This window comes from Canis lupus, chromosome 1, assembly GCF_048164855.1.
Source record: "Canis lupus baileyi chromosome 1, mCanLup2.hap1, whole genome shotgun sequence".
NCBI lineage: Eukaryota > Metazoa > Chordata > Mammalia > Carnivora > Canidae > Canis > Canis lupus.
In genome coordinates this window covers 64334951-64351175 of record NC_132838.1, presented here as the reverse complement: position 1 = coordinate 64351175, position 16225 = coordinate 64334951, and the positions used below count along the sequence as shown (strand labels likewise).

At 34.4% G+C, this 16225-nt stretch overlaps 1 protein-coding gene across 4 annotated transcripts in view; it reads right to left on the bottom strand.

Annotated features, from left to right (window-relative positions):
• NKAIN2 (sodium/potassium transporting ATPase interacting 2) overlaps positions 1–16225 on the bottom strand; it is a 951498-nt gene that overhangs the window by 421909 nt on the left and 513364 nt on the right. For all 4 annotated transcript variants that reach the window (XM_072832815.1, XM_072832800.1, XM_072832806.1 and 1 more), the window contains exon 3: positions 11533–11613. In XM_072832815.1, coding sequence (XP_072688916.1) covers positions 11533–11613 — 81 coding nt within the window. The remainder of the gene's footprint in view (positions 1–11532; positions 11614–16225) is intronic.

The following is a 16225-nucleotide window of genomic DNA, read 5'->3' as shown; positions in this document are numbered from 1 at the left end:
GTACTGGGTATTGCTCAAGTAGTGGGAACGAGTGTGCCTTTGAATGCACAGCAGATCCTGAACAATGTGAATTGCAGCTGAATCAGCATTCTGAGGCTGACACATTGAACTTTGCTAGAAGTTCAGAGACTGGGGGGAGCCAAGTCGTTACTCAGAGACCATTCTGCTACTCCAGGAAGATGCTCAACTTGTCTGTTCTCATTTTTCTTTCTCTGGGAGGATCTTCTACTAACATTTTACATGTATAATGTCTGTGACATCACCCAGCTTCAAATAGCAAGAAATAATGCTTGTTCATGCTCAAAACTTTGCTAATGCTCATGGGGACTCTTCTAGGTAGAAGGTCCTCCTTTCAATACCCATAATATTGTTAAGCCCCCCCACAAAAGAAAGGATGGGATTCTTGATACCGATAGGGGGATTTGGAAGGAGAATCAGCAAGAGGGAAAGACATCAAATTAAGAAAGTACAAAATAGTTAATTTATTACAGTCATAGAAACTGCATATTGCTGATCTAGTTCTAGTGGAAAGAGGAAGTGACTCAAGTATGAAAGGAAACAGCAGAATTTTGAAATGCTTTCTATTGTTTTAATCACAAGAGAAGAAAGCCAAACTCCAAATGGGAATTCTCAGATACGGCTGTAGTTGTAAATCAGAGCTGTACTGGATATACCATAGCTTCGTTACTCTGAGAATTGGGATCCTCAGCTTCTGTAAATCATTTATAATAATAAAAAATAGGAAAATAAAGTAAAATTAGAGGCATGGCTAGTCAGTTACATTATGGAAAAAGGTGTGTGGAGACTTCCTGGATAATAGTATTTTGCCACACAAAGGAAGGCCACATATGATTTGGGTATTAGAGGTTGAATTTAAGCATAAATTCTTCCCAGGGCTCTGGGTAATCTGATTTGTTTCTTTTTATACCTTGGTTAGAATAACTATCAAGTAATAAATTGGGTGGTCAATTTGCATGTGCACAAATATCAAGATCTACACTGGGATCTCTGCTTTAAAGGACAGCCAGAAAACCAGAACTCTGCTCTGTTTAAAGGTTCTGGATAATCTAAGTCTTACCAGTTAAAGTATGTTTAATAGACAAATACAAATGTCCTCATGCAGGAGTTTATTAGAGACGAAATGACTCAGGCTTCAGTCCAAGGGAATCAGAATCTGTATTTAAAAAAGATCTCCAGGTGATTCACATGATTCTTAATCTTGATAAGTGCTGATTTGGTGGCTAGTTGCTTGGATTGCTTTCCTTTGGCTTGCTACCACCAACCATTGAGTGCTGGGCCAGCCCTAGGAGATGTTGATTCCATTACCCATGCAATGGTAGAGTGGAAAAGAACACTTCTAGGAGCTTTATTTAGTGGCGCTAGACAGTTACTGAAATCCACTCTATTAAGATTTGACTTCATTCCAGTAAGCACTGTTCATATGCCTATCATTTTCCTTGGCCCCGGGATGAATAAAACATAATCCCTACGTTGAAGAAGGGAGAGTTAAGTAAACAGATACATAGAACATGCTGATAAGAGCAACTTGTTGCATTTTTTTTATTTATTGTTTTAAATAGGCTTATTTATAAACATGTAAAATGCTCTTTAAAAAATAAAAAAAAAATACAATGCTCATAATTTACCCTATAATTCCTCACTATTATGGAGTAGCTCAGTGGCAGACATTCTCTTGAATAATGATGATGACATATGGCCTTTAGGCAAATTGAAGTTTAGTAGGAGAGATGGAAATATAAGTAAATACAGCGTGAAAAACTAATTCATAATTACTTATAAAGTTATATAGAGACATTTAGCATTTTTCTTTATTCTTATTTACCTTACTACATTTTAATTCAGTAACGTGTATGTCATTTGACAATCTCACCTATCTCCAATAAGCAATGCTACGCTGGCTCATACGATAGGAGGCATTCTCACTTTGCTCTTTGAAAGAATTTGCGCAAGATTGGTATTAGAACATTCTTAAATGTTTTTAAGAATTCACTAGTGAAGCAATGTGGACATAAAGAAAAACCCCATATGAAGTGCTGGTTTTTTTTTTCCTCTTTGTTAAAATATTTGAATTAATTATGCAATTTTTCGGGGGGGAGGGTGATTCAATTTTTTTAATGGATAAAATTGTTTAGATATTAAATTTATTTCAAGTTGTATTTTCCAAGGAATTTGTCTTTTTCACCCTGGCTGCTAAATATATTGGCTTAATTTTGCTCATAACATACACTATCTAATCTGTAGCGTCCTTTGTAATATTAGCAAAATATGTTGTTACTTATTTTTCCTTTTATCTCTCTTGATAGCATTTTTAACAATTTTATTAATATTTTTAAAGAAACTAATTTGGCTTTATTGATTGTTTCTGTTACATGTACATTGAGCTATAGTTTCTTCATTATTTCAATCCTACTTTTGAGGGGTTTCATTTGCTGTCCCTTTACTAGTTTCTGGGTATGAAAGCTTAGATTATTAATTTTTTAAACATTTTTTCTTTTCATATCTCTATGTAAGGCCAAATGTTTTCCTGTAAGCACTTCACATTTTCAGTTCAAAATATTTTATAGTAGACTCCATTCAACCTATTGGGTTTATAGGTTATTTAGAAATGTATTGCTTAATTTCTAAGTAGTCACAGATTTTCTAGCTTAATTCCACACTGATTAGAGAATATCTGCTGGATAATTGTAAATATTTCTATATTTTGACTTGACTATGTTTTGACCCATTTTATAATTGAATATTCTTTGTACCTTTGAACATAATAGGCATCCTCTTACATGGGTAGGTGCAGTATTCTACATATGTTCATTAAGTTTGTTAATTGTGTAGATATTTTGTTCCTTTTGAATTTTGATCTCATTGATACATGCAGAGAGGAATATTAAAAATCTCCAATTGTGATTGTGAATATGACTATTTCTCCTTTGAATTCTGTCCATTTTTGCTTTATATTTTTTGTAGCCAGATTATTTTATTTAGGTAATACTGACTGTAATATTTTCATGTGGATTGACCTTTTTAACTTTACCTTTTTTTTTTTAAGATTTTATTTATTTACTCATGAGACACACACACACACAGAGAGAGAGAGAGAGAGAGAGAGAGAGAGGCAGAGGCACAGGCAGAGGGAGAAGCAGGCTCCATGCAGGGAGCCTGACGTGGGACTCGATCCCAGGTCTCCAGGATCATGCCCTAGGCTGAAGGCAGGCACTAAACTGCTAATCCACCTGGGATGCCCTACCTTTGTCTTTTATATCTTAAAGACATACCCTCTTTTTCTTTAGTGTTACTTCTGGCTTTAAACATCACTTTACCTGATATTAGAATTACATGATATTAAGTGTGTTTATATGGTATTTATGCTCTACTTTTTTTAAAATTTTTATTTATTTATGATAGTCACAGAGAGAGAGAGAGAGGCAGAGACACAGGCAGAGGGAGAAGCAGGCTCCATGCACCGGGAGCCCGACATGGGATTCGATCCCGGGTCTCCAGGATTGCGCCCTGGGCCAAAGACAGGCGCTAAACCACTGCGCCACCCAGGGATCCCTACTTTTTCTTAATTTTAAATTTAAATCCTTATATTTAAATGTATTTTATATATAACATAGTTGAGTTTTGTGTCCTTATCCAGACTGACAGTCTTAGTCTTTTAAGTGAAGTATTTGATTTACATTTAATGTAATTATTGGTATATTTGACATTATAGCATCCATCTTGATTTTTTTTTTTTTCTTATTCACCTCCTTGTATTTTTTGTTAGTTTTTCTCCTTTCTTAGATTCACTTGGATCAATTATTTCTATTATTTATTTTTTTTTCAAATCTAATTGGTTTTTGGCAGTTATGTTTTCTTTAAGTCATTATACCAGAAACTATTAATCCTTGGGATATTATAATCTATTAAAAATATTATCTTTACTATTACCTTGCTAATACTAGAAACTTAGAACACTTTCACTCTTTCTAGCTTTTGTGTTGTTGTTGTCATGCATTTTAGTTCTATATCCATTTAAATTCCAAAAGACTTTGCTATTATGATTTTGTATTGTTTTACTCACATATTTATCCTTTCCATTAACGTTTTCCATGATATTTCACTTTTGTCTCTGGAACTTTTTTCCCCCTTCCACTTGAAGAACTTCCTTTAGTATTTCGTTTTAGTTTCATTTAAAAAAAAAATTTAAATTCCAGTTAACATACAGTGTGATATTAGTTTCAGGTATATAATATAGTGATTCAACACTTCCATATTAATATCCCATGCTCATCACAGCAAGGGCCCTCCTAGTATTTCTTTTAGTGCATGTTTGCTAGTAGTGAATTATCTTAGATCTTGTTGCCTGACAATACTTTTATATTACCTTTATTGCTGAACAGTATTTTTGCAGGGAATGAAATTCTAGGTTGCCACTTTTAAAGTACTTTAAAGGTGTCATTCAGTTGCCTTCTAGACTCATTGCCTCTGCTACAAGTTCAATTGTCAGTCGTTTTGTTGTTTCTTTAAAGGCAATGGGTCTTTCATCTTTGATGGTTTTTAAGATTTTTCTCTTTTATTTTGATTTTCATCAGTGATATCAGGCTATGCCTGAATGTGGTTTTCTTGATATTTACTACACTTGAGATCTGAAAGTCTTCTTGAGTCTGTGGGTTTATATATTTAATCAGTTTTGGAAAATTCGGTCATTGTCACTTCAGATATTGCTTCTGCCCAATTTTCTCTCTCTTCCCTTTCTGGAAATTCAGCATTTGTAGACAGAGCCTTTAGCAGAGCCCTTTATTTTTCTGACATTGTTTTTATTATTTTATTCTTTCCTTTTTCTGTTTGTTAACTCTGTGCTTTGGTTTGGATATTTACTATTACCCAATCCTTCAGTTCACTAAACTTGTCTTCCAATCTTTCAAGAACTCATATACTTAATGAATTCTTGCTTTCATATATTATATTTTTCAGTTCTGGAATTTCCATTTGATTCTTTATATAGGTCTTGACTCTGTGAGGGTAAATTCTTCATCTTTAAATACATTATCTCTTTATATGTAAATATATTATCTGTTAATAATAAACATATTACATCCTTTTTTTTAAAATTTTTATTTATTTATGATAGTCACACACAGAGAGAGAGAGAGAGAGGCAGAGACATAGGCAGAGGGAGAAGCAGGCTCCATGCACCAGGAGCCCGACGTGGGATTCGATCCCGGGTCTCCAGGATCACGCCCTGGGCCAAAGGCAGGCGCCAAACCGCTGCGCCACCCAGGGATGCCAACATATTACATCCTAATAATATATTAAATACATTATTTTCTTCAACATAATGGTTCTTTAAAGTCCTTAACAGGTAATTAAAATACTTGCATATTGGTCTGCCTCAATTGTCTGTTTTTCTTCACCTTCATTAATGGGGTTCTCTCTTTTGGCATGTGTAGGAATTTTCAATTGCCTGATATCATGCACAAAAATAAACTGTAAAGACCAAGATAATCTTTGTCTTGAGGTATTTCCTTTTTTTCCTCAATAATACAGATGAAGCAGTGCTGATCAGCCTATTTTAATCAGGGACTATACTGAGTGGATCCTGGATATTAGCCGTGGAAATGTTTGTGGCATGTAGCTCTCCTTTGCCCCTGGTTCACTCTATGGATTTCTCAACTATAAGCTCTTTTATTCTGTAGAGCCCCTCTCCTATCTTCCATCTCCATTCTGTAAGACTGCCCCCAATTTTTTACTCTGCTTTTAGTCTTCCTATATATGTTTTTTGCCTTACAGTCACCAATTCCCTAACAACAACAACAACAACAAAAATCAAAAACCAAAATCCAAAAAGCTGTCCATGTACTGGAGGACCTCTCCCTGAAATCTATCCTGATTTATATATAACCCAGGAGTCATCACATATGAGTTCAAAGTTTGGATTCTTAGCATCTTTCCCTAATCAGAACCAGCAAATATTCCAGAGTACAGCATAATTAAGAAGTCAGTGGGGGCTCATTGGCTCAGTGGTTTGGCACCTGCCTTCGGTTCAGGATGTGATCCTGGAGACCTGGGATCAAGTCCCACATCGGGCTCCCTGCAGGGGGCCTGCTTCTCCCTCTGCCTGTGTCTCTGTCTTTCTGTCTCTCTGTCTCTCTGTGTTTCTATGAATGAATAAATAAAACCTTTAAAAAAAGTCAGTTAATGTATTTGGGGTTACCTTTTCAGAATTTCATTACTTCCCTCTACTTCTCTACTATTGTGACTTGTCTGAAATTTATAACATGGATATATATATATATATCTCCATACAAGCACTATATATTTTTTAAAAAATCTATTCCTTGCTTCATCTCAAAGTCAATCTATAAATATTTCTGTAGGTTCTCTCCGCCAAATTATTTTTCCCCTTTTATTTGTTTTTCAAAATATAATTTACCATTTATTTTCTTATTTGAATTAGATGTGAATTAGGAAAGTTGGATTCTCTGAGGACAATGAAAAATCCTCTTGGACATAGTGAATATTACGTGATAATGGAATTGATGTGACATCAACAGAAAGTTGTGGTACTTTACCTTAGCAACAAGGTCAAAACTGAAGATATAAATCTGGTAGATATATGTGTAAATATGATAATTAAAATTATGATAGCAGATGGCATTTTCAAGTGAAAGAATGCAGACAGAGAAATAGAAAAATTCAAGGATTCTATTCCTCACTTTAGGGGTATTGGGGCAAAGTGGAAAAAGTAAGCAAAGAGAACTGAAGAAGTAAGAAAATAGGCAGTTAATTCAAGAAATACGATTAAAGAAAACAAGAGGGGCGAAGTAGTGATGGTTTTACCAAATTATAATATGTTGGTTTATTTCTATTTGGGGGGCAAAATTACATTAAATTTAATTCTTAATGACAATAGGACATTTTTATTCTACATCCTAAAGCAAAATCTACTTTGATGGTTGGGAAATGAAAATTTTTCCTATTACTTCAGTAATAATTAAGTGAAGTTTTATTATACTATGTACATTTTAGAGTAGGAAAAGCAAAATTACAAAAAAAAAGTCCAATCAATTTTCTTCTTTCCATTTGTTAAATTTAGTCCGAACTAAATTATCAGAGGTATTCTTTTTTATTAATAATTTCATAGATATTTTTACCTTTTAAAAAAGAGCACTAATTCAATTAAAAATAATTATAGAAGATTTCTCTCCATTCCATCTTTTTCTTTCTTTTGTCTTTTTAAAAAAAGTTTTTAACATTTATTTATTCATGAGAGACACAGAGAGAGGCAGAGACACTGGCAAAGGGAGAAGCAGGCTCCCTGCAGGAAGTCCAATGTGGGACTCGATCCCAGGACCCTGGGGTCACAACCTGAGTCAAAGGCTCAACCACTGAGCCACCCAGGTGCCCTACACAATATTTTTCTGTATGAAATTGTAAAAGCAAAGTTTGTTACAAGCACTGATTCCACTGAGCAGAAAATATCCAAATATCAGATACCTTCTTAAATGAATACTTCTTTATAAAAGGAATAAAACTGGGATTGTTGCAATAGTACTTTTTTTCTACATATAACTCACATTTGGTTTTAAGGATTTGTTTCCTGTTGCCTATAGTGTGTGGCAGGTTTTCTTCCTTTCTCTTATATTTGCAAGAGTGCAATTTTATTTTCCAAAGCTCAAATAGCCAACATTATTCCATGGCTTTTTAATCTATCAAATGCTTAAAATGAAACTTATATCTAGATCTCAGAAGTGACTATCAAAATTATTAAAATACCACAGCTTTCTAGAAGTTGCTATTAAATGTGTTCATTCTGAAACATACACATCACTAGGTATAACTAATTGCTTTAGGCTATGTTTAACTAGATAAGCTTCTGATAATATAATGAAGCCTGAGAGATATGTACCTGCATCCCAACTCTCAAAGGGTCAAACACAAATAAATTGGATTGCGTTAAGTGTAATTCAAACCCTTGGCTAATCATTTATGCTCTGTAAGTTTATTTCTAAAGACAGAGGCATCATTCTCTAACGCTGCCCCATAAATTATGAAAATAAAAACCAAGAGCTCAAAATATTCATATAAATAAAAGTGTTAGAATATCATTTCAGGTTCAGAATAATTTACAACTGTATCACATCCAATAAGATACAGATTTTTACAGATAACCGGAAGACCACTATATATTTTCCCTGTGTGTTATTATTCAAAACTTATTTCATAAATTTTATTTTCCCAGGTGCTGAACCTAATAGGTGAATTGCCATAATACATGTGTTTTCCTACTAACTGCTATACACTTTGACGTTAAAAATTACTGCAGAACAAATAGTAGATCTCCTCCCTTTTCAAAATAACTCAATTCACTTGATAGCTGAGATTAATTCCCATTTCTCTCTATTTGATATGTGAGCAGGAGATTCACCACTGCCCAGAATGATGCAATGCAACAATACGATTATTTACACCAGGAGTTCACAAAACTATAGTCTAATAGTCCAAGTCACATTTAATGCTCAAAGACAATTGCCTAGGAAGTTAGCAGGTACTGGATTACAAACTAATCTTGAAAACTAATCTTTGGATATTTAGTTATAACACTAGTATCTCAATCATTAATGTAAACAATGTAGAAATAATTATTATGCAATATAAATGTTATCATATTATGTAATGTTTTACATTAATTCCCATTATTTTGTCAACTTCACTGAGACAAAATTTTTAAAAAGCTATTTCTCTAGTTGATTAGTTTTATTTTCCCTTACGTCCCATGAGAATAATAATTAAAATATACTCATTGATGGCTTAATAATAGTGTTGGGTTTACACAGAATTTTTGATGAACAAAATATATAACCAATACAACTATAGGTACCGAGGAACTGAAGATCAGACAGGTCAGTTCTGTGTATCATGTTATTGTGATTAAGCCATTTCATTGCTGAGTACATATACTGGGTTGGTTAATGACTCTGATCTCTGGATCACTCTTAAGTACATGGCATAGAGTTCCGCAGAAAAGACACCGTGGAAAATGACAACACAAAATTCTGAACTCTTAACAGGTAATTAATGTTGTCTTAATATTTTACCACTTTTTACCACTTCTTGTCTATTTTCATCATGAAGAAGTCGCCTATTTACAAAATGTTTCATGGAAATAAACACACTTTATTCACACCCATAAGGACTACAGAACTTCCTCCCTGATTCTATTTCTCAATATTTCTCCCTCGGCCTCAAACAAACTGGCCCACTCCTATGGTCAAACTATTTTTATTTATTTATTTATTTTGGTGGAGTGAGGAAAAAACAGTTTATATTCTGTAATCTAAGTATTATCAACAGTTTCAGGAGTCCCATTTTTGAGTTTTCATATATCTGTACATTTTTCAATCACCATTGCTTCCTTCTGGCGCTGCATTACTTGAAGAATGTGAGGCAGTTGCAGCAGCTAAAGAATTAAATGGTATAAATACACCTTTCTCAAACCCTTTGAGTAGGAAAGGGAGGAAAAAAATCTGGTATAGAGAACTATATAACTTTGCCCTTTATGGTTTTCCTTTAGATTATTTGTTAAAAGGAAATTATTAAATTTTCATGTGCTCTGCAGAGTCCTGACTTGGTTTATAAGATGAAGAGAAGAAGGGAATATTAACTACTTCATTTCCAAGGGTTAGACACTAGCTGCCTGTGTGCATTAGAAGAATTCTTAGTCATTTGGGTTGCAACTGTCTTGAACTACAGTGTGTTAGGATGTGCCCTCACTGTGGATTTAATGCCCATGTCTGAGGTCAGGAGATCACAAGCTTTATTCTGTGCCTGCAGTGATCACGTGGAGCAGTGAGCTCAATTACAGAATATTTCTGCAGCCAGCCTGGCTCAAATCTCCCTCTCTCCTTCTTCACATATATATATGATTTACAAACTCTGATCTTCTAGATTATTTTACTCGACCAAGATATCTGAATACCTGCCTTTCAATTTTTAGGGTGATTGCTTAAAATCAAAATATCATTAAAAATCATTCTAGTATGGAATTTCTTTGAACAAAATGGATTATAGAGCAGCAGGGATATATAAATTGAGTAAGGGATTCAAGTCTTGGGAAGCAGGCATGCTTTTCCAGTACAGAGGAAATATAGGTTTTAAGCAGCTATCTTGTCTGCATCCTTCCTACGGCCACCTGAACAATTTCTTTTCTTTGGTCACGGCATCTTCGGGAAAGGACTGCCTGCTGCCAAGAGTGTGGAGGACAACGCCTGGCAAGAATCACAGATTTTGCAGAAGGACACAGTGAGGACTTGCCCAAAATTTGATCATAAAAAACACAAGTTCCGGAAGCTTTGGTTCTATCTCATGCCATAATGTTACCTCTTATTTTATCCTTTGTCATTTGCCATTCAACAAAATAATCAAGATTATTTATACTTGATATAAAGCCACATCACAGTTAAATAATAAACATCCTTGAAAATGATGTCCTTTGTGAAGTATCTGTATGCTGGATTATATAAAGTGTATTATCATTACCCTCACACCCCACTCCCCAAAATGTAAAGCCCTACAAGGATATTTCCTTGCAACTTTTTAGCTCTTTTAAACTTCTAAAGCAGGCTATCATCTCTAGGCTTTAAAAATGTCAACATCTTGGCAGGGTTTTTCTGCTCTAATAAGGAAAGTGTATAGAACATTTTAAAATCTGTCTTTAAAAGTTAATATGAAAAAAAAAATAAAAGTTAATATGAAGAAGGACAAGTTCGTCACTGTCTCAAGTACCTTAAGCAGGATTTACCGCCACTTTGAATGAATTATCTTATTTGGCTTATTTGCTGATAACCACATTGCAATAGAAGAAGGATGCTTGCTGGTTTTAGAGATCTAAAAACTACATTATTTCAATAGCAAAATCATTCATGTTAGAAATATAACAGTAATACACATAAACAAGAATACATAAACGCACTCACATGAGGATAGCACAAAATAAAAAACCTATGTGAAAAAGTATTTTAAATCTTTCCTAGACTATTTTAGAATAAAAGGTTTATTTTATTCATTTATATATTTAACCACTTCCCTCTGGTAAGTATTTTATTCAACTTAAATCCATTAATGGTTTGAATGACTGCCTTACTATTTGGGTCCAAGCAGGAAAAACTTTCAGACAGTAATAAGCAACATAAGTAATTTCAAAAACCTTCAAGATTTTATCTCTGAAAAAAAATCCTATTCTGCTTCAGAAATGTCTCTCATCAGTCAATGTTTTAAAAGTACACAGCGTGGTCATTGTAATAACCATTACTTCACACTAGTTTTGCTTAAAATAATAAAAGTACATTTTTGTGACAAACTAAAACACATCTTCGATGGTAAAAAAACAGAGATATAGATGAGAAGATTTTTCAATTTACCTTCATTCGAGGTGCATCTAAGTGACAAGACCAGGGTGAGAGTCTGGCTTATTTAGGAAAAGGCTTGTTAACACATTACTGATGACTCAGGCAAATCAGATGGCAAAATTACCTTTGAGAGGTCCCCAGCCTCCAAATAGAAGCAGATAACAAACACGTTCCAGGTAACCCAGAGGACTAGCCAAACAGCATACTGTAGAAAGGCAAGAGAGAAATAACATATAATTAATTTTGGATCAGCTGAGTAAGATTTAAATAGAACTCCAACCTTTGAATACCCTAATCTTAAGATTAGTGGTAAATATTAGCTATTGTGTCTAAGGAACAGGTCGAGATGCACATTCTTCTCTGTTGACTTTTTTTCTCACTGGTACTCACTGTAGCCTAAACTTGATTAAGGCTTTTATACAAAAGCTACAGTAGACCACATTTATGCTTTAAGGGGGGGCTGATTATGTTCTCCAGACATCTAACAAAATGGGATGCTCCAACAGATATATCAAATAAAAACCATCCAAAAGAGACTTGTATCTTCCTTTAGCAAAACCGATGCCATGCTTGATACTACACAACCTTTCTCCCAGTTATCTGGCATCATCTTCAAACCAGTCCCCATGCCTCAGTCCCATCTAAGCAGCCTTATATCTTTGCTGTCTTCCTTTCCTTTCTCTCTTCACCTTCTTCTTTTACTCTCTCGTGATCTCCCCTTATAGTGATCATGGAGTCATTATCTCTGATTTTACAAGGTTTGCTATTCAGTGTGTTTTTGTCACTGATGACACATTTTTCTTACCAAGTTATATTTATGAGCATTTGTTCAACTAAATGTATTAAGCATCTAGAGGGCAACAAGCCAGAAGGACACTGGGGATACAAAGACCAATGATAAATTCTCCCTGAATTCAAGTCAAGTGATGGAGACAGATAAGAAAAGAGAGGATTATTCTATAAGAATCACAAAAAGATGTATAGTCTGAGCACAAGGAAGGAAGATGGGAGAAGTATATAAACTACCCTGAGGGAAAGAAAAAAAAAAAAAAAGACCTGCAAAGACTAACAGAAGAGATAAAACACCTTCCATAGAGGTGAAACAAGCTAATTTGTAGACTTGACCAAATCAAAGTGTGGAGGTTAGAGGGGCTCTGATGGAAAATGCTGAAAACAAAGAAAACATCAGGTGTGAACTACAAAAGAAGACAAGAGTGTATCATGTCATTTCTCTGCAAAATAAATACCAAGGGCTCCTGTCCTTTACATGGGACAAACCAAAATTTTTCTTTAATAGTTCAATAACCTCCATGCTCTTGCCTCTTGTACATGTTATTTTTTCAGACACATGTTTCAGTTCATATCTAGGGCATTATAGATCACAGACGTATCTGATTACTTGCTGTTCAGCAGACACGGAAAGCTATTTCTCACTTCTGTGCTATTTTGTATATTATTCCTCTATTCTTTAATAATCTTTTTCCTCCCTAGGTACTCCTTTTACCACCAATAAATATTCTGTTTTTCACCAAGGCTCAAGTTAAATATTACCTCCTGAGTGATAACCATCCAAAGTGACTTGGCCCAACGAGTGGTGCTTAGTGCTCCAATGAGATCTTGCCCGCCTAAATTTCATTCCAAATGTCTAATTGCAGATGCAAATCTAATTATTTGCATATTTTCCTCCAATGCCCGATGACCAGTGCCTTGAGAAAAGGGGCTTTTTGAAATATATGTTTATACCTTTAAGTTGTTAACTTCGTACAAAACAGGATTCAGATAATATTCTGCAAATCAATGAACAAATGAGGAATAATACAGGGAAGATTGTACTATTTTCAGATGGAAGATGCATGCTCTTGTCCCAGACCTGATTTTTATGAGAAGACTATGATCACATATGGAGTGTGAGGAGTAAGGGTCCTACATAGTGAGTTTATGTAATAACACATAGTGACTTAGCTGTTTTCCAGGTGATGGATTTACCTTACTGCTGAATATGTATGTTCCTCAGTGAGAATAAAGTAAGAGTAATAAACTAAATGGTCCAAGACAAAAGAAGAAGTTTGAGACTCTGTATGAGGTGAGGGCTGGAGACTGGAAACAGGGTCAGAACACTAAACAGGCTGCAGCAAGGAATGTTAGTTCTAAAACAGAGATCCAATGAATATTTAAGTTTGCTCAGTACTGCAAAGCACATATTTACCTTACAATTCCAAGAACCTAAAAATCTAGACTTATTTGACTCTCTGACAGATCTGGATCTACATTTTATTTATTTATTTTATTTATTTATTTATTTTTACTTTATTTATTTATTTATTTATTTATTTAGGATCTAAGTTTTAGAAATATACTGCAGTGTTGGGTCATACTTTATAAGTAACAGGTTAAAAAACACTAAATGTGTTTGTAGTTTCCTGTGACTTCCTTTAAGTGACTATAAAAAGAATAAAAGTGGGGCACCCAGGTGGCTCAGTGGTTGAGCGTCTGCCTTTGGCTCAGGGTGTGATCCCGGGGTCCTGGGATTGAGTACCACATTGGGCTATCTGCAGGGAGCCTGCTTCTCCCTCTGCCTGTGTCTCTGTCTCTCTCTCTCTGGTCTCATGAATAAATAAATGAAATCTTTAAAAAATAAATAAAAAGAAATGAAAAGAATAAAAGTGACTGAGTGACTTTGTTCATGGTGGCACACTTTTCCCACCTTATTTATGAGGGGAAGCAAAATAAGGACTAGTTTCTAAAAGCCAATATAGCAGAATAAGTAAAATATCGGGTAAGAAATGATGAAAAAATTTGTAAGATATATATAATATGTATATATAAAATATATATTTATTTTAAAATATATATTTTTAAAATATGTATATATATTATTTCTGGAAAAAAAAACTCAATGGTAGACATATATCCTGATGCAGCACTAAGGAATATCAATATTGTAGCTTTTCAGCTTCCAAATCAAAATCATATTTTAAGCTCCTTAAATGTTGAAAAGGTCATGTGCATCCATGAGGTATATATGTCACAAGCACTACTTAAATATTACATGTTGAATATATAATAAGAATTTGGACATCATTTACACTTACTTACCTTAACGTGCATGCGTAGATCTAAATTATGCCTCGCTTTGTTAAAAAAAATTAGGCTGAAAAATTTATGCTTCAGTCACCAAAATTAATAACTTTATGAAGGACAGAAAAGATCATGGGTCACAAGCAAATGAATAGCACAGAGAGATGAAGAATACGGGACCTGGAGGGAGGCTCTGTGGCTATTTTCATGCCAGATGGTCTCATTACACTTTAGTTTCCTCAAATGTAAAATAGCCTTAGTAAGAGGAGCAAACACACATAGTTTATATAAAGACAGAATAACAGAGTGCTTGAAAACAGTCAATATTTGAGTTCTTAACTACACGTTGCCATTTTATTATGATTATATCACCACTTCTTGTTTAAATAATATGGCAGTAATCGCCATTTTTTATCCCCTTACAATACTAACAATACACTCTTCACGTTAATGTAAAACATTCTCCTAATTAAACTTGCAATCTAGACCTGTTTTCATGAGTGCTATATATTCTTCTCTAGAATGTTCTTTTTTTTTAAAGATTTTTTATTTATTTATTCATCAGAAAGAGAGAGAGAGAGGCAGACACACAGGCAAAGGGAGAAGCAGGCTCCATGCAGGGAGCCCGATGTGGGACTTGATCCTGGGTGTCCAGGATCACACCCTGGGCTGAAGGCAGCACTAAATCACTGAGCTACCCTGGCTGCCCTAGATGTTCTTTTTTTGATACACGAATGCCAATACTGATAGACCAATGGCATTTTATGAAATCTTGCTTCATATCATGTCATTACTATAATTTATTATTTCTGACTTCCCACCCTACATATTTATAAAGCATTCTATGTCTTGTTTTATGAGACACTTTTTTAAAGACCTATTTATTAGTAATAACTTTTTGAAAGATTTATTTATTTATTTATTTATTTATTTGAGAGAGAGAGAGAGAGAAAGTGTGTGTGGTGGGGAGCAGAGGGAGAGGGAGAGATAGGGAATCTCAAGCAGACTCCCTACTGAGCATGGAATCCTACATGGGGTTCCATCCCATGACCCTGAGATGATGACATGAGTCAAAATCAAGAGTTGGATACTTAACCTACTGAGCCACCCTGGCACTCCCTTTGTTCTTTTTATCTCTTTTCTCCCAGAGTAATTTGGAAAGATAGGTCCAGAAGGAACATAACAAATATACTTTCCATATCTTTGCATTTACGTTCATCATTTTCATTCCATCCTATACTTCGTTACAAACCAGTTGACTTCACAGTGGACTCTACATCATTAAAGTTTTACAAAAGAGAATAACTGCCTGCAGTGGTGAGACACCTTTAATAAACACAGAAACCCATACTACGCTATTGGGGCGGGGGGGCGAATCCCTGCATTTTCCCAAAGCAAGGCTTTATCTCATTTAACTCATTAACTTTCTGTCATTTGACTCCTAACTGCTTTTTTTCATTCTCCATTTTTATTTTTTATACCTCCTTCTCTCATTTTAGTAGCTGGCATTTGCCTAAATCAAATCATCTTCAATTGAATTTTGCCTTGTTTCTTAAATATAGATTTTTTGGCATTCCCTTGTAAATCTGGTCTATGATTGATTTTTGTCAATTAAATCCTATCTTTCACATTGTTCTTAAAATTACTCATCATATTTATTTAAGAGTATAAATATCTGTACTAACTTCTTCCCAGTTGCTACAGCTACAGTTGATGTGATATAATTGACAATTGCTCAG